Source organism: Kryptolebias marmoratus, linkage group LG18, assembly GCF_001649575.2.
Source record: "Kryptolebias marmoratus isolate JLee-2015 linkage group LG18, ASM164957v2, whole genome shotgun sequence".
NCBI lineage: Eukaryota > Metazoa > Chordata > Actinopteri > Cyprinodontiformes > Rivulidae > Kryptolebias > Kryptolebias marmoratus.
The window spans coordinates 2,511,133-2,529,858 of NC_051447.1; the positions used below are offsets into that span (position 1 = coordinate 2,511,133).

At 43.8% G+C, this 18,726-nt stretch overlaps 1 protein-coding gene across 1 annotated transcript in view; it reads right to left on the bottom strand.

Moving 5' to 3' along the window:
- hyi (hydroxypyruvate isomerase) overlaps positions 1 to 18,726 on the bottom strand; it is a 38,124-nt gene that overhangs the window by 13,156 nt on the left and 6,242 nt on the right. The window contains exons 3-4 of the mRNA XM_017435694.3: positions 12,418 to 12,532; positions 11,980 to 12,058 (exon numbers count right to left, since the gene is read on the bottom strand). Coding sequence (XP_017291183.1) covers positions 11,980 to 12,058; positions 12,418 to 12,532 — 194 coding nt within the window. The remainder of the gene's footprint in view (positions 1 to 11,979; positions 12,059 to 12,417; positions 12,533 to 18,726) is intronic.

The following is an 18,726-nucleotide window of genomic DNA, read 5'->3' on the forward strand; positions in this document are numbered from 1 at the left end:
GTCTGTGTGGTAATGATTGGGTTTTTCAACAGGACAATGCTGCAGTTCACAATGCCCGCCTGACAAAGGAGTTCTCCCAAGAGAATAACATCACTCTTTTGGACCATCCTGCATGTTCCCCGGATCTAAATCCAATTGAGAACATTTGGGGATGGATGGCAAGGGAAGTTTACAAAAATGGACATCAGTTCCAGACAGTGGATGCCCTTCGTGAAGCCATCTTCAACACTTAGAGCAACGTTCCCACTAGCCTCCTGGAAACACTGGCATCAAGCATGCCTAAACGATTGTCTGAAGTCATCAACAAGAATGGTGGAGCTACTCACTACTGAGTCCTTTTTTTTGACACTTTGATTTCTGTTTTGGGGGGTTTTAGGTTTTTTTTGAGCTATGGTCTTAAACTTTTGATCAGCTGAAAAAATCATGTTTGAGTGTAAATGCAGTTTTCAATTAATTCCCCGCTCAAAAGTTTTTGCCTCTTACGCTGATTTCTTATTTTAACACTGTGAAGCTCTACTCAGAACCTTCTTAAGATCCAATAGTGCAAAATGCAAATTCTTGCAATTTTTTGACTGGTCTTAAGATTTTGATCAGGAGTGTATATCGTATCGTGAGCAGAATATCATGTATCGTATCGTGTGATTAGTGTATTGCTACAGCCCTATTCATGTACCCACATTTTCCGAACACAGCTCTTGGACTGCAGGTTTACTTGTGGTTCCTCAAGTTTCTAAAAAAAATGGGAGACAAAGCTTTCAGTTTTGTTTCATCCTTACTGACTGCCAGAGGTGGTGTGTAAAGCACTGAATGATCATTCTTGCGCATGCGCATGTTGAGTATCCAGACACAGGTGAGTCTATGTAGTCATGTGACAACGGTAACTCAGTCCCTTTTCATCTTCTCGCTAGCAGGTTGAAAAGGTGGTAAGACATTTGCTTTTTTTCTGCTTGACGCTGTCAGTCTTGGTGCTGCGGGATAGTCTCGCCCTTCAGAGGCTGAGCAAGCTGATCTCCTCTTTGATAAGAAGCAACTCTTTGTTCTACAACTGGTAAGTTGTTGTTTATTTCTGTTGACCCGGCAGTAGCATGTTCGCTAGCCACAATGAGTTTTTTCTTATTGGCGTGCAGCCGTGTTCAGCTTGCCTTTAATTGAGTATGTTGTGTTGTATATTGTTGGTGTACTGTGTAGCAGCCGTGTTTGGCTTTGCCCCACCTTTTTATTTTTACATGCATTGCAGCCGTTGTTAGGCTTGCCTTTACTTCATTATATTGTAGCCATATTCATGCTCACTTTCCGTTACATTGTGCAGTTGTGTTTGGCTTGCCTTTTTCATTTGTGTCATGCTTGAATTTTCTTTTGAATATTGCAGCCGTGTTCGGTTTGCGTTTACCTGAGGTTCTACAGCAGTCATAGATAGCACTCTGAGCTAGTGGGGATCCCCTAGTGGCATTTTTTGCTTAACCTGGTCCCCTGGTCCATTCGATCATGGACTTCAGTGCTCAACCTGACGATTCTAGTCCTGTAAGGGATAAGATGCTGGATGCTGGACGTACCATGCCACAGAGACTGTTTGGTCCCTCTCCAGCTGGAGGATGGGCATGATCTGTGCCCCTCTTGTTTGGGGCCAGATAATCTGAGGGAGGCCTTGACAGAAGCAGCCTGCCCCAAGTGTTCTGTTCTTCACTTGTCCCTGCAAACTGCTCGTTTGGCTGGTTTTGAAGGTGTGAGCTAGCCTATAAAATGTGTGGCTTCAGAGGCCTTGGGACCCCTGTGAAAGAGGGGAGGACCAGAAAAAATTTGATTTATACTAAAATGCAGAGGCTTTGGGGCCTCTGCACTTGAAGAGGATGCTATCTCCCTGGCAGCATCTGGCACTCATTTTCAGGGGCAATTTGATTCTGGCTTGTGTATGTCGACTGCCAGCTTGCACACCTCCTGCTCTCGGTCGGAGAAGGATGGTGCCATAGCGGGTGCTTTGAAAACTGCTCCTTCCCAACTGCAGCTGAATGTTCCACAGAGCCAACCCAATGCTTTCAGTGCTTTCTTTCGACGTCCTGCCGCTAGGTCGTCCTTTATGGTTTATGGTTCCCCCTTCTGCTGAATACATAAAAGAGGTGCGTGCCTGCTGGGCAGATACTAATGCCTTTTCATGGCTGACCTCAGATGGTAGGGCCCTAGCAGCCATGCAGGACGCACCCAAGTTTGGCTTGGGCCATATGCCATCTGTCAAACCTGCCATAGCCCTCATTGTAGCTCTAGATGAGGCTTTGCAGACTAATGCCAGGTGTCCTCATCCTCAGTGTTGTATCATGGATGACCTGCTCTGTAGAGCTTATGACTCAGGGTCTTGATTGGGGCAACTTGGCAACTTGTTGTTGCATTTGTTACTGGGTCTCTTGGCCTCCTTGGAGGGCGTGGCAATTTATGCGCCTACTCAGGGGTTGGTAGACGCTTCCCTTCATGCGTTTGCTCTTTTGTCAAGGGAGAATGGCCGTGTGTTGTCTACCTTCATCCAGGCACATCGCCAGTGTAATGTCAGAGTTGTTGAGTCCTGATTATTTTATGTCTTCTCACAGAATTACCTTGTTTACAGGAGTGGTATTGAATTTTCTCCTCAAGGGAACCAGACTGCCTTGCTTTTCCCTAACTCCTCCTTCTGGTCCAGTATTTCAATATCTTTAATATAAGCTCCTGTCTTGACTTAGGGAGCTTCCCCATTTGGACCTGGGACTCTGATGTTAATTCTTCATTGTCTTTAATGCTCTCTATATTTTGCGAACAATATATAAATAAACCTGTTTGAGTGTTTTCTTTTTTTTTTATTCTTTATTTTTGAGGTATTGAGAGGATTACAGAAACACAATTTCAATCTGTGATCAAATACAAAATAACTTCTCTTTACATTTACATAAACAAGTTAAAAATAAATAAAATAAAAAACAAAACAAAAAAACAAACAAACCAGAACAGGGGGGTATTTTGGAAAAAAGTTACTTTTAGGTATATAACAATAAGTAAATTATTTAACAAATAGACGTTCTGAAGAATGAACCTTCTCTTTTTAAATTCTTAACAGTATTCTTGCATATTGTGGTTTGTTGATGTAGGACACCCATTTGGACCACAAGATAGTGAACTTGTTCAATTGAAAACAAATTAAAAATGTTAATCTTTCCATCTGACAGATTTCATTAACACACTCTATCCATTCTTCTATAGTGGGGGGTTCAGGGAGGAGCCAGTGTCTGGTGACAGTTTTTTTTACAGGCTGTAATCAATATTTGAAACAAATATTTTGCGTTTTCAGGTAGGGATTCTGTGTTACCTAGAATAAAGATAGCAAATTTAAAAGGTATTCTTATATTTAAGATATTTTCTATATTTTTGTGTATTTCTATCCAATAGTGTCTTATAACAGTCCCAGAATATATGCCAGTGGTTGGATTCTGTGTTTCCACAGTGCCTCCAGCATTTAGGCTCCCCCCTAGTATAGGAAGTGTTCTGTTTCGGTGTTATAAAAAATCTAAGCAAGCATTTCCAGGTAAATTCTCTCCATGAATACGAATTGGTACATCTCCAAGTCGTGCCATTCTTCTTTTGTCATTTCCATTTTACTTTCATTTTCCCATTTTGTCTTCACATATAAGGTAGAATGTGTTATTTTAAGTCCCTTATATAACCATGATATAATACCTTTTTTGGATTTCGCTTGATATGCCATAAATATTTCTTTAAGCACTGGTTCCTGCTCGTCTATATGCTTAGTAATTTCCTGATTAATATAATGGCGTACTTGTAGGTATCTATAAAAGTCCTGTTTTCCCAAGTTATAGCTTGTTTTAAGTGTTTGAAAATCTTTTTTTTTGCCCTTTATCTATTAATGAGGAATATGTTGTTATGCCTTTAGATGTCCAACTATGGAATCAGGTATCTACTTGACTTGGTTTAAAATCAGGGTCGTAACACCATCTTATAATGTCATGTAGTTTATATTCCTGTTTGACATCTGTCCAGATTTTTAATTGGGATTTTATCCAGGGGTTTTCAGTTTTGAGTTTAATCTGTTCAGAATCTTTATTCCCCAAGATTACCTGTAGGGGGGTCAGTAGTAAGAGCAAATTCAATGTCCTTCCATCGGGCGTTATAGTTTTTATTACAAATGTTTATCAAGGGTTTAATTTGTGCAGCGTAACAGTAGTTCTTAAAATGTGGTACGTTCATACTCCCTTTTTCTTTTAAGAGCTGTAGTGTTTTAAATCTAATTCTCAGCATTTTACCAAGTGATATAAATCTGGAAAGCATTGTGTTTCCCTCTCTATAAACTGCTTTTTTGTAATTTCTGCCGGTAGAGCTTGAAACAAGAAAATAAATCTTGGTAGTAGGTTCATTTTGACCATTTCAATTCTTTGGGTTAAACTCATGAAGGGGGTGACAGTCTATCGTTGTATATTCAATCTAATTTTGGTCAGAAGGCCCTCATAATTACACTTAGCTATTGTGGATGTATCTTTGGGGATCAGGATCCCAAGGTATTTCAAGGGAGTTTGGTCCAATTTTAGTTGTAATTCGGCACATAGAGATTTTGATGGGTTATAATTGAATGTCAGTATCTGTTTTTTTTTCACATTTAATTTATACCCTGCAAATTCACCAAAGCTGTTCAAGCTCTGAAATAATGTAGGCAGCATTGTGTTTGGTTCATTTATGTAGACCAACACATCATCCACATATAGTGCCACCTTGTGTGCATCACCAGAAATGTTTATACCTTTAATATTGTCAGTTTGCCTTAATAGTTGGGCTAACGGTTCTATGTAAAGGCCAAACAATAAAGGAGAGTCCACATCCTTGTCTCGTTCCACACTCTAGTTCAAAGGTGTTTGACAAATGTCCACTGATTTTTATCCGTGCATTTGGTCTTGTGTATAGTGACCTGATTACTTTAATAAAATTAGAGTGAAAACCAAACTTCTAGAGTACATTATATAGAAAATATATTTTAGAGAAGCCCATCCTTTTTAATTTTTCATGTTCCCCAGAAGTAAGATGTGTCTCTTGTAGCATGGCTATCTGCACCTTTTCCTTCTTCATTTTAGATAGTATCTTATTTCTCTTCATGGGATTGAGAACTCCATTTACATTAAATGATGCTAATTTTAATGTTTGCTTATCAGCCATGGTTGCTTATGTTTATTTCAGAAAGTGTCTCATTACTGAACAAAACCATTTATATTTTTTCAATACTAAAAATAGGATGCACCCCCATAACAGTAACATTGAAACATGAACATAACAAAAATATAATGAAGTCTTTAACAGAGAATTGCTTCCAGAGCAGAGGTTATAGAGAACTGAACCTTAAAGGAGCTGAAGATGTTAGAGCTCCAGTCAGGGGAAAGCCCACTCATCGTATATGGTGGGGCCCCCTGAGTTGGCTGTGTTGTAGTTTTAGCCATTGACCAAGGGTGTTTATTTTATCTGCTTAAACCATTAAGTCTGTGATTAGTCCGGAACAAACAAGGGTACGGTTAAACACTCGAAGGAACATTTTCTGGTATTTTATACAAATCCGATTGCATTTTCTTCAAATAGTCACTTATCTGTAGGAGATTGACATCTGTATTCCTGTAGCTTTTCTTTTTTCTTTAATCCGCCGTCGGGGGTCCTCGCTCTGCTGAGTTTGTGCGCCGCTTGATGTTTCCGCCTCTCGGTGCCCAGTCGCTTGCCAAGATGAAACCTTTTGTAGTTCCTGCTGGATCTGGTTGACCGGGAGATGGATGACGGTAACCGGGAATCTCCATGATGTCATGTCTGCTGTCGCCTCCGCTGCGGTCTGGTACATGCGGGTCTCCTCTCCGTAGAACACCCATAACCTTGCAGGGTAGGGATTTGGAACTTGATTTTTTTCTCCTTCAGTATCTTCTTTATTTGATTATATTCTGCGCGTTTCTTGAGAATAGCTGGTGGATAGTCGTGGTCAACATAGAAGCGCTCGTTGTTGTACTGTATTTGTTTTTTCTGCCAGGCTCTGCGAATAATTTCCTCCTTAGTTTTGTAACTGGCAAACTTTACAATGATCGGGCGAGGTTTTGATTGCGCATTAGTGGCTATGGGGGCCAGCGCTCTGTGGGCTCTTTCAATTTTGAGCTCGGCATCTTGTGGGAGATCTAAACTTTCCCGGAGCAGTTTTTCTGTGAAGCCCTCGATCTTGTTACCCTCAGCCTTTTCGGGAATGCCATAAATCCTCATATTATCTTGGCATGCGCGGCCCTCCTGATCAATGAGTTTTGCCTCCATGTTGTCTTGGCGTTGAAGAACTTGTTTAATTAGAGATGATACTGCCTGCATGGCTGTTTCTATTTCTTCAATTCGACCCTCTGCTTCATCTAACCTATCATTCGTTCAACGTTGATCTTGTTGAATCTCCAGAAGCTGTTGCTTGTTGTCTCGTCTGAAATCTCTAAGTTCTGTGAGTATGCTATTCAAGCTAGCCTCCTCCATCTCCCCCTCCTCAGCCTTTTGGACCGAGGAGCCGCTTCAGGTGTTTCGTTGTTCTTCTTCATTAATGTTCGCTGCACCAGTTGTTTTCCTCCGTTGTGAGACAACCCTGGCTTCCATCTTCAGTAAAATCTCACTTAAAGTTAAATATAATTTGTTTTTTGGTTGTTGGTTAGCACTAAAGTTAAGCTGCTATCTTGGTCATGACCCAGAAGTCCCTCCCTTTTTCAGTGTTTTCATCTAACAGTGCCTGGAAAATATTTTTCTGCCACAACACCAGGTTTGGCTGGCGCAGTCTCCCCTGACTAAGGCCTGTAGAAGGACCCTGATGAGTCTTCTTGTGGTTCCTGGGGAGCTGTTTGGTTTTGCTGCGCTTTCAGCCTTGGAGTGCTTGGCCCAGGCTACCCGTACCAGGCAGCAATTGGCCAGCCTTCATTGCACATGCTTCCAGCACCCTGCTGGGGGTACCTCTGCGTCCTCCTAACCAGCTTATCTGATCTCGCCTACACCCTCTGTGGGGCAGCCTTGGCCTGCTGCAGGGCCTGCTCATAGCCAATGGGATCTGCCCAGGGGCCAGGCTCCCATTCCCTCTCAACATGGGCAGTCCACCCGGCATCCCTCCCGCCCTCTTAAGAACAGGGGGCTTGGAAATGACATCTGGGAGCAGGTGGTGGGACTTTTTAGCCAGGTTCAACTCAGCCGCTGGGCCACTCTTGGGTTGTCTCAGCACCATCTCAAGGTTTCTGTGCTACAATTCCACTGTCACCCTCCTGTTCCTGGTCGGGTCAGAATGATGGTCATTTGCGACCAGATGAAAGCTCAGGCACTGAGCCATGAAATAGATGCCTTACTGGCCAAGGGTGCTATGGTGCCTGTCGACCACCTGCGGGATCTAGGGGGCTTTTATTCAAAGTATTTTTAATCCCAAGAAAGACTAGTGAACTTCGCCCAATTTTTGACCTGAGAGGTCTGAATGTGTTTTTAAAGACTATCCGCATGGTGAGTATCAGGGATGTTCTTCATGCAGTTTCTCCCAAGCAACTGGTTAACCTTGATTGCATACTTTTATGTACCGATTGCACCCCACCATTGGCAGTTTCTCCACATTACAATTGAGGGGAATCATTTTCAGTTCAGAGTTCTTCTGTTCAGTCTTTATCTGCCCCCCTGTGTCTTCACCCAGAGCGTGGCAGCAGCCCTGTGTCCTCTGCAGGCCAAGGGGTTAAAGATCATGCCCTACTAGGACGATTGGCTGATCTATATACCCACGAAAGCTTAGGCAGCTGCAGACACACTGAAGATGCTCAATCACATAAACCTATTGGGTCTTCATGTGAAGTGGCAGAAGAGCAACCTAGTTCTGTCCCAGGAGGATAAACTCCCTCACGATAGCTGCTTGCCCGCTGCTGCAGCATGTCAGTGGGATTCTGCAGATGCTGCCCAACTTCCTGCCCAGCTGTGCACCCACTTTCATTGCTTACTTCTGTCTGTTGGGCAAACTAACTGCTGCCTCTACAGTGGTCCTTCTGGGACTGTTGTCTCTGCACCCCCTACACATATGGCTCAACAGCCTGTGGCTGGATCCGACTTGTGCAGTGCACCAACACAGGAGGTTGTGAGTGTCCCCTCAATGCCTTGCATCATTGGCTCAGTGGCGAGATGCAGTATTTATGGTGAAAGGGGTCCCACTGGGGACCTCCTTCCAGGAGAGAGGTTGTTTATACTGATGCATCCACCATGGGATGGGGGGCATCGTGGCAGCAACAGATTGCCTGGGGGACATGGTCTCCATGGCAAGGGGCAAAGCACATCAACGCCTTGGAGCTAGAAACTGTGCGACTGGCGCTAAAGCACTTCCTCCCAGATCTGCACAGTAGGCATGTCCTAGTGTGATCTGACAATACTTTGGTGGTTTTTCATATCAACCATCAAGAAGGAACACGGTCGTTGACATTACTGAGGCTGACACAGATGCTCTTAATCTGGGCAGCCCCCCTCTTTTCCAGACTCAGGACAGCCCACATTTCAGGAGTGTGGAATGGGCTGGCTGATTTTTTGTCTCAGGGACGCCCACCACATGGGGAGTGGAGGTGGTTAGAGACATTTGGGAGAGGTAAGGCAAGGCACTTGTGGACTTGTTTGTGTTCCAAGAGACGACACGTTGCACACTCTAGTTCTCTCTGGCAGACGATGCCAATCCCCTGGGTCAGGACGCACTGGCACACAATTGGCCCAATGTGCTGCTTTATGCTTTTCCACCGTTTCCGCTGATAGGCCCAATGCTCCTGAGAGTCATTCAGGAGGGGCATCAAGTCCTCCTAGTGGCACCCCTCTGGCCAGGGAGAACCTGGTTTCCACTGCTGCACAGGCTCTATTTCAGCCCTCCAATGCCTTTCCCTCACAGGAAGGACCTCCTGTCGCAGCTGGAGGGTCAGATCCTGCACCCCAATCCCAGTCATCTCCAGTTCTGGGTTTGGCCACTACAGGACCCGGCATTGCCTTCTCAGAATATGATGGAGAAGTTGAACATACAATGAGCAATGTCAGGGCTCTTTCCACACAGTTGGTGTACTCTAATAAGTGGAAGATGAGGTATCTGGAATACATCTGTGCTGAGCGGCGATGGGGCCTGGGTTCCAAGTTGAGACATTGCCTTTGGGTAAAATCCCTTTTCAGGAAGTGGATTGTGGGCTTCTAAGCAACTGTAGGGAAGACATATGTGGAGGTGATATCTACTGCACGTCTCAAGACCTCAGCTTATCACCATAAAGGGAATTGAATGTAATTGAATCTATACTGTTAAGCCCGTCCCAGTAGATGTGTGTGTATTATTCCACAGCTGGGTGTGGTAAATGTTTATAAAAAGAAGCAGCCCCGAGAAGAACGGGGGATTTCACGGATTGGGCTAGAAATCTTGATTTGGCACAGACTCTGTTATTTTGATTAAACTCTCACTGTTCAAGAATAACTTATGTCTGCAGAGTCATTTCTTTGATCATTACATCGCTGCTGCAATTCTGAAGACCCAGAAGAACGTCCACCATCTGAAGACACTTCAAAGGTTTTTAGCGGTTGGTGTCGTGCTAGACATGAGTACCCTGTACACTGTTCTGTTTCTGTTATTCTTACCTTTCTTCAAGCACTACTTTTCCAAGGTCAGTTTCCGTCCACTGTGAAGGTTTATGTCACTGCCATCTCTTGCTGGGTGGAGAGACAATAGGTCATAACAAGGATGTGTCATTGTTTCTGAGCGGCGCCCAACGTTTGCACACCTCACACACCTTGTCATGCCTGTTTGGGACCTCTCTCTAGTCCTCACTGCCCTACAGTCTGCTCTGTTTAAGCCCTTGGCAGAGGTGAGCCTTGAGTGACCACGTTTCTCCTGGCCATGACTTCGGCCAAACGAGTTGGTGAACTCCATGCGTTGTCTGTTCATGGGTCCTGTTGCCGTTGGAACCCAGCTGATTCAGGCGTTACTTTTTGGCCTAACGTAGCGTTCTTCCCTAAGGTGGCCTTGTCTATGAGCCACTCTCTGCCTCTCCAGCTTGCTAGCTTTGATGCAGGTGGAGCTGATGGGCCTTTCTGCCCTCTTCAGGCACTGGAAGCATAAGTCAGTCTTCTCTGGGCAGTCTGATAACCTCTTTGTTTGCTACACAGAGCCCCTCCTGGTCATTCCCAAATACCTTTGCTAGGTGCTACAGGGTAAACCTGGCTGCTTTTCACCCACTGGAAGGGATCCTTTTGCAGCACTCATCTTTGTCCAAGTAAGGTGGGCATGCCTTTATGTTTATTTTCTTCTTTTTGTGTATGTGATTCCGCAGGAGACTGTTGGTAATCATCATCTAGTACTTTAAGCACACAATGGTCAGTAGGGATGAAAAAGACTATATGACTATAACTACGGTTCTATGAATCCCAGATGACCGCCAGAGTACTCGGTCCCTCAGAATCATTGTCTTTCGTGAGAAGATTAAGGGACTGAGTTACCATTGTCACATGACTATATAGACCAGGGGTTTCAAACCCCATTTCTGAGGGGCCATTTTCCTGCATGTTTTAGATGTGTTCTTGCTTTAAAACACCTGGTTTAAATGGATGCCTTGTTGCCATGCTCCTGGAGAACTTGATGATTTGGTGAGGAGGTAATTAAACCATTTGAATCAGATGTTTTGGGCAGAAAAACCTAAAACTCCCAGGACAGCGGCCCTCGAGGCCTGGAGTTTGACACCTCTGATATAGACTCACTGGTGTCCGAGTGTCACATGTTACCATGTTGGCATAAGATACTCGACCTGCACATGCCCAAGAATGATGATTCAGTGCTTTAAGCACCACCTCTGGCGGTCATCCAGTATTCATAAAGGCTGACACCCTGTCTAATTTTAAGACTAGGCTTAAAACTTTTTTATCAACATCTTGAGGAAGAAGTGAAGGTTGTGAATGGATAAAAATACTTAGAAGTACATCTGAGCAACAGGTTGGACTGAAGCACCAACACTGATGCTGTGTACAGGAAAGGGATGAATAGACTATTTTTTGAGGTAGCTCAGATCCTTCCTAGAGTACAGTAAAATGCTTGAGATTTTTTATCAGTCTGTGGTGGCAGGTGCCATCTACTGTGCTGTGGTCTGCTGAGGGGCAGAATCAGTGGGGGGGGGATACCAGCAGGCTCAATAAACTCATTTAAAAACAAGGAAAAATCATCTAGCAGAATTTGGAGACATTTAAGTCAGTGAAGGATATGAGGTCACTGAACAAACTGCTCTCCATCATGGATAACCTGTCCCATCACCTTCATGACACCCTACAAAGGCAGCAAAGCTTCTTTTCCAACAGAAAAGCAGCTCCACTGCTGCAGCGAATGCTCCGGTAAATCATTTCTGCCATTTGTAATTTCAGTTTCCAATAGCTCATCTCTGTCTAACAGATGAACACCAGAAAACTTATATCTGCACACAACTACTGTAAACATGTTAATATGTGCAATATACTCCACCATCATTACACAGTCTTACTGTAACTATGCAAATGATGTGCTATAGGTTACTATTTGTTTTATGTTAGTCATTATGACTGTTGATTTTAATGTCTGCTGCTGTGACAAACTCTCAGCAGATCAATAAAGTTTCTATTCTATTTTACAAAGTACTGTATATGAATACGGATTTCTGTTGTGAACTGGCACTAAATAAATAAACTAAATTCAATTAACCTTTTTGCAAGTGTGTGTAAATAAATAAATAAATTAGTTTGATCAGTGATATGAAGCCCTGTCCCACCATGTGTTTGTAATGGTAGAGAAAAGTGAAAAAATATAAGTTTAGATTTATATTCAATGATCTGTGTCATTGAATGTGTGTGTGTGAGTGAAGTGTTAAGTATTAAGATGAGATCAAAAGGTGGATGTAAGTAATTTGACAAGACGTTGGTGTTAAACCTGCTGCAGAGAGCCACTGTTGTCTCAGAGTCACACAGCATTACCCTGATGAGGAGAGTCCAGGAAATATCTGGGGTCCGTGATCCTCGTGTTGATTGGCTCAATCAGACCAGTGATTCCCTCCTGTGAGGAACATTCGGATTATTACTGACTGTCACCTCTTCATTATTGTTTCGCCATGCTGTGTTGTAATTGTTAGGACATTTTCTAAAACCATTTGTACATTTTTTATAACCTTGATTTAACAAACCGAAAAACAAAGTCAGATTCTATCAGTAGATTAATTATAGCCCGCCACCAAAAGTGAGAGTTAGTCTCTGTAAAATATCTCATGAACCCTTGGACAGATTTTATTGAAACTCTCCGAAAGTAATCATTAAATGTACATCAACAACTGATTAACTTTATTAATGAGCTGTGACTAATTCTCTTTGATACATCTGAAACATACATCCTAAACTGTGTTGAACAGAGTCTCCTACCTTAGAGAGGACATCAGCAGCATACTTCAGGTTCTGCACAAAGACATTCTCCATTTCTTGAGCGACCGTCTGTCTGTGAGAGTCCACAGGAATCCTACCTGCCATTAAGTGAATCCTTAAGAGAGAACAGAACGCTTCCTTCAGAGAAAGAACAAAAACACAAGAGACTGGATCCAACAATACTTGCTTTTATATGGAGAAAAGTCACAAGCCAAGAAAAAAATACAAATATAAACTTAAACAAGGACTAGAGTTGGCAAATATCAACTCAGTTTACGTATTGAGCACCAATTCGTCCCAGGGCACTATGACGTGCCCTGTCACTGGATGTGAATGAGTGCCTGTTTAATGGTTGTTTTTCCTTGCAGTTGATTGGCTGGAAGGGGTATAAAAGGCTCAAGCCCCACCCACCAGGGGAGCGAGGAGGTTCGGATGAGTGCCTTTGTGTTCGTGGAACTCCGAGCCTCTCTCCCGCTCCTTTTAATTGATGCCACCTTTTGCTTGTTGATCACCAGTTTGAGTTGTTTGGTCTGGGGATCGTAGGCTAAGCTGGGATTTCCGGTTTTTGTTTGTAGGGTTTGTGATCCTGTGAGGCAGGGTGAGGGGAGCGGTCCGAATCCGACAGCCAACTGTTGGCTGGTTCGTGAGCACTCCCACACCTTTGTTTATTTTGCCACGATTCCCTGTACCACTGTGTCCAGACTTGGGTCAAATAAAACATCTCTATTATCTGTGACTTGGTCTGGGCTCCTTGTGTTGTGTGTCCTGCGAGCGATATTTTGTTTGTGGTGGTTTTGAAAGCATGTTTTGTTTGTTGAGGCGTCAGATTTTCCCTTTATTTAACGGTGTTTTGTGAGTTAGCATCTTGGAGCGTTTTTTTTGTTTTAGTTTTGTTGTAACTTCTTAAAAAATAAAATGGAGTTTAATGTGGCAGAATTTTCGGAAAATCCGACTTTTGAGCAAATTTATTGCTGCACAAAGGAACAGCTGTTGTTAATTGCTGCTGAGTTTTCGATCTGTCTAAGCAGTTGAAAAAGGCGGAGATTAAATCTGAGATTGTCTCTGCTTTAATTGTTGTTGGTGTTCTTCCTCAAACCAGTTCTAATGTTGCTCCTCAAATCAACTCTGATGCTGATCTGAGCCCTGATGCCCAGATTAGTCCTGAACAGAGTCGGCGCACTGGGACTGAAAAGGCATCTTCCGATCTTCGTGAGTTGGAGTTGCAGCTTGAACTCCGTCTTTTGGCTCTCAGAGAACGGGAATTGGATCATGAGTTTGAACTGCGTAAATTGGAGACTGAAGCACAAAAAGAAGTTCGTTTGAAAGAGCTTGAGTTGAGCGGTTCTACTGCTCCTTGGGGTTCGCCTACCTTTGATATGAGTAAATGCGTCCGTTTGATACCACCCTTTTTCAGAAAATGATGTGGACAAATATTTTGTCCTTTTCGAAAAAGTGGCTACATCATTACAATGGCCAAAACAATTTTGGCCATTATTACTGCAGTGCGTGTTTACGGGTAAAGCTCAGGAGACCTACGCTTCACTTCCGACTGACGTCAGTTTGAGTTATGACACTGTGAAATCAGCTGTTCTTAAAGCATATGAGCTTGTGCCAGAAGGATATCGGAAGAAGTTTCGCTGTCTTACTAGAGCTGAGGGTCAGACTCATGTGGAATTTGCTCATGATAAGGAGGTTCTTTTTGATCGTTGGTGTCTGGCACAAGGTGTGAAAAACTTTAATCAGTTACGTGAGTTGGTTCTTATGGAAGAATTTAAAAACTGCTTAACGAAACAGATCGCAACATATATAAATGAACAGAAAGTATTCGAGATTTCTAAAGCGGCTGTATTGGCAGACGAGTATGTTTTGACTCATAAGGATGTCTTTGACAAGCAGCCGTATGTGCCACAGCGCAGTGCTCCGCTTCCTGCAAAGTCTGATGTGGAGGTGGAACATCGTTTTGAGGGTGGGGTCGGTAGACGGCCGGTTTGTGCTCATTGCAATAAGCGTGGTCACATTGTGGCCAACTGTTTTTTGCTTAACAAAAAGACCTTGTCATCTAAACCAGCCATGCCGATTAAGCCGCACCCAGTGTTGGTTTCCTGCGAGGCAGGGAAAGTGGACCTGGACATCTATGCGCCGTTTCTTATGACAGGGAGTGTCTCCATAGCGGATGGAGCACGAGTACCTGTGACGATTTTGAGGGACACGGCGGCATCTAGATCCATTATCCTTGATAGTGTAACGCCGTTAAAAGATGAGACCTTTTTAAACTCAAATGAATTGGTGCAAGACCTGGGAAATAACTTTTTGAGCATTCCTCTCCATCGCATCTGTTTAAATTCAGAGTTGGTGTCTGGTGATGTGGTGGTGGCTGCAAGTCCAGTTTTCCCAATAAAAGGGGTTGATTTTCTTCTGGGAAATGATTTGGCCGGTGGTAGAATCTTGATTAACCCGGAAGTCACAACAGTTCCAGTGATGTCTGATACCCCAGATGAGTTGCAGAGAAAATATCCTAAGGTGTTCCCCATGTGCACGATTACTCACTCTATGGTCCGGAGAAATATTGAATCGGACACTGATGATGTGGTTGAACTGGAGAACAGCGTGTTATCAGATGATAATTTCAATCTGGGAAGTAACTCGGACGTTGTAAGTACGTTTTTTCCACCTGTGATGCCTCCATGTGTAGATCAGGAGGAGGCTCTAGATGACAAAATGTCAAGAGAAAATCTTATCCTGGAACAAAGTTGCGATTCCTCTCTCGTCCCTTTATTCAGTCGTATTGTACCAAATAAGGAAGTTGAAAAGATGCCTGAGGGATATTTTTGTGTAGATGGACTACTGGTGCATAAATGGACGCCCTCACAGGCCTCTGAAGATGATGACTGGCGGGCAGTGACTCAAATTGTGGTACCACAGAAATTTCGTCTTGCCATTTTAAGTCTTGCTCATGACAATCCCATGGCTGGTCACATGGGGGTGACCAAAACATATGACCGCATTTTGCGACAATTTTTTTGGCCGGGATTAAAGAAGGATGTGAGGAAATATTGTAAAACTTGCGGGGTGTGCCAAGTTTCAGGGAAACCTAATCAAACTATTGCACCTCATCCTTTACATCCTATTCCCGCTGTGGATGCACCATTTGACCGTGTGTTGGTGGACTGTGTTGGTCCTTTTCCGCAAACTAAATCTGGTCATAGGTTTCTGTTAACCGTGATGTGCGCATCAACTCGGTTTCCGGAGGCTATTCCCTTGTGCAAATTAACTGTGCCGTCAGTGCATTGGTGAAATTTTTCTCTTTATTTGGTTTGCCAAGAGTAATTCAGACTGATCAGGGATCCAACTTTATGTCACGCATCTTTAAGCAAGTTTTGAAGCAGCTTGATATCACCCATTGCTGGTCCAGCGCTTATCACCCAGAGAGCCAGGGCGCACTGGAACGGTTCCATCAGACTTTAAAAAGTATGCTTCGGGCATACTGCCTGGAGTTTGATAAAGACTCGGATGAAGGAGTCCACTTGTTGCTTTTTGCAACACGTGAGGTGGTGCAGGAATCGCTTGGCTTCAGCCCAGCGGATCTCGTTTTTGCCCATTCTGTTCGTGGCCCACTGAAATTGTTAAAAGAGAAATGGATGGGCAGTGATTCACAGAACCTTCTGGATTACGTCAGCGCGTTTCGCTTTCGTCTTCATCGGGCGTGTGAATTGGCTAGAGACAATCTTCAGGCCGCTCAAAGCAAAATGAAGGGCTGGTTTGATAGGAAGGCTAGTAACAGGCAATTTAAACCGGGGGATAAAGTCTTAGTTTTCTTGCCCGTTGAAGGAGCTAGTTTGCAGGCGCGCTACAGCGGACCATACGTGGTTAAACATAAAGTGAGTGATACAGACTATATAATCTCCACTCCTGACCGTGTGCGCTGCAGCCGCTTGTGTCACATAAATATGCTGAAAGAATATCATGAATGGGATGAAAATCATTCTGTTGCCATGAGCTTGTCTTCTGGTGCCACATCTTTGCCCTCCGTTCCCCCTGTGGCATAGTCTTCTGCTGAGGTGAGTTCCATGGAGGAGCTGCCCAGTCCTGAACTTGACATTTCTTCTGCTGAAGTGAGTTCCTCAGAGAAGCTGTCCAGTCCTGAACTTGACATTTCTTCTGCTGAAGTGAGTTCCTCAGAGGAGCTGTCCAGTCCTGAACTTGACATTGGAAGCCCGTGTGAGGCTATGCAGCGGGGCTGATTAAAAAATTCTGAGATGCTGGATGATCTGAACGCTTGTTTATCGCATTTGTCTGATGATCAACGACAGGACATGATGGATCTTGTTGATTCATACCGTGGTTTGTTCTTAGATGTGCCTTCTCAAACTCATGTGTTGGAACATGATATAAATGTCTGTGATTCTCCCCCTATTAAACAACACGCATCTAGGGTCAATCACGAAAAAAGAAAACGCCTACAAAATCAGGTTGAATATATGTTGCTAAATGGCATTGCTGAACCAAGTTGCAGTGCATGGAGTTCACCGTGCTTGCTGGCCGTTAAGTCGGATGGGTCTGATTGCTTTTTTACTGATTTTAGAAAGGTTAACAGAGTCACAAAACCGGACTGCCATCCGCTTCCTTGGATGAAGGACTGTGTAGATCGTGTGGGTTCCGCAGCTTTTGTGACAAAGTTAGATCTGCTCAAAGGTTATTGGCAGGTCCCACTGACAGAGCGGGCCAAGGAAATAACTGCATTTGTGACTCCAGATGCTTTTTTGCAGTATACAGTGATGCCATTTGGCGTGCGTAATGCGCCAGCAACTTTTCAGCGTCTAGTAAACAAAGTTTTGTCTGGGGTGAAGGGGTGTGAAGCCTATTTAGATGACATTGTCATTTATTCAGACTTTTGGGGGGAACATCTAGAACAAGTAAAAATGGTGTTCCATTAACTGAAGCTCACATGACAGTTAATCTCGCAAAATGTGAGTTTGGTCGTGCTACTGTGGTTTATTTGGGTAAAATGGTGGGCAATGGACATGTTAGGCCAGTTGGTTCGAAAATAGAGGCCATTTCATCGTTTCCCATTCCCTCCTCACGACGCGAGTTGCAGCGCTTTCTTGGAATGGCAGGCTATTACAGGAGTTTCTGTAAGAATTTTTCCGCTGTTGCTTCTCCTCTCACCGACTTGATAAGTCCAAAAGTTCCATTCATTTGGTCATTGGAGTGTCAACATGCGTTTGAGTGTGTTAAAGCGCTCTTGAGTAATGCCCCTGTTCTTGCCGCACCTGCGTATACTGTGCCCTTTAAACTGGCGGTGGATGCCAGTGACACAGGAGCTGGCGCGGTTCTCTTGCAGGATGGTCCAGATGGGATAGAACATCCTGTGTGCTATTTATCAAAGAAATTTAATAGACACCAGAAGGTGTACTCTACAATAGAGAAAGAGGCACTGGCGCTGGTTATGGCGTTGAAACACTTCGAGGTTTATGTGGGCTCCTCTAGTGGCCCAATTGTGGTTTATACTGACCACAACCCGCTCATCTTTATTCAGTACATGCGTAATTCCAATTATTAATTGATGCGATGGGCCCTTTACCTGCAGTCTTTCTATTTGGAGGTGAAACACATAAAAGGTAAGGATAACATCTTAGCTGACACATTGTCCCGTTCCTACTATTGATGCTGCATGGTGCATTGAAATCACAATGCAGCATTTAAGGGTGGAGGTGTGACGTGCCCTGTCATTTGATGTGAATGAGTGCCTGTTTAATGGTTGTGTTTTCTTGCAGTTGATTGGCTGGAAAGGGTTTAAAAGGCTCAAGCCCCACCCACCAGGGGGAGGAGGTTCAGATGAGTGCCCTGTGTTTGTGCAACTCTGGGCCTCGCTCCCGCTCCTCCTGATTGATGCCACCTTTTGTTGGTTGATGACCTGCTTGTGTTTTTTGGTTGGGGAATCGTAGGCTAAGCGGGGGTTTCCGGTTTTTGTTTGTAGGGCTTGTGATCCTGTGAGGCAGGGTGAGGGGAGCGGCCCGAATCCGACGGTCAACTGCTGGCTGGTTCGTGAGCGCTCCCACACTTTTGTTTATTTTGCCACGATTCCCTGCACCACTGTGTCCAGACTTGGGTAAAATAAAACATTTTTGTTATTTGTAACTTGGTCTGGACTCCTTATGTTGTGGGTCCTATGCGGACCGTAACACTCACCCTCAAGATAACCTAAACCTAATCAGATATTATGTAGTTATTTTTCACAACTGGCATTAAATATTTTTAATATACAAGTAAAGTTGAAAAACTTGTAAAAAAAAAAAAAAAAAAAAAAAA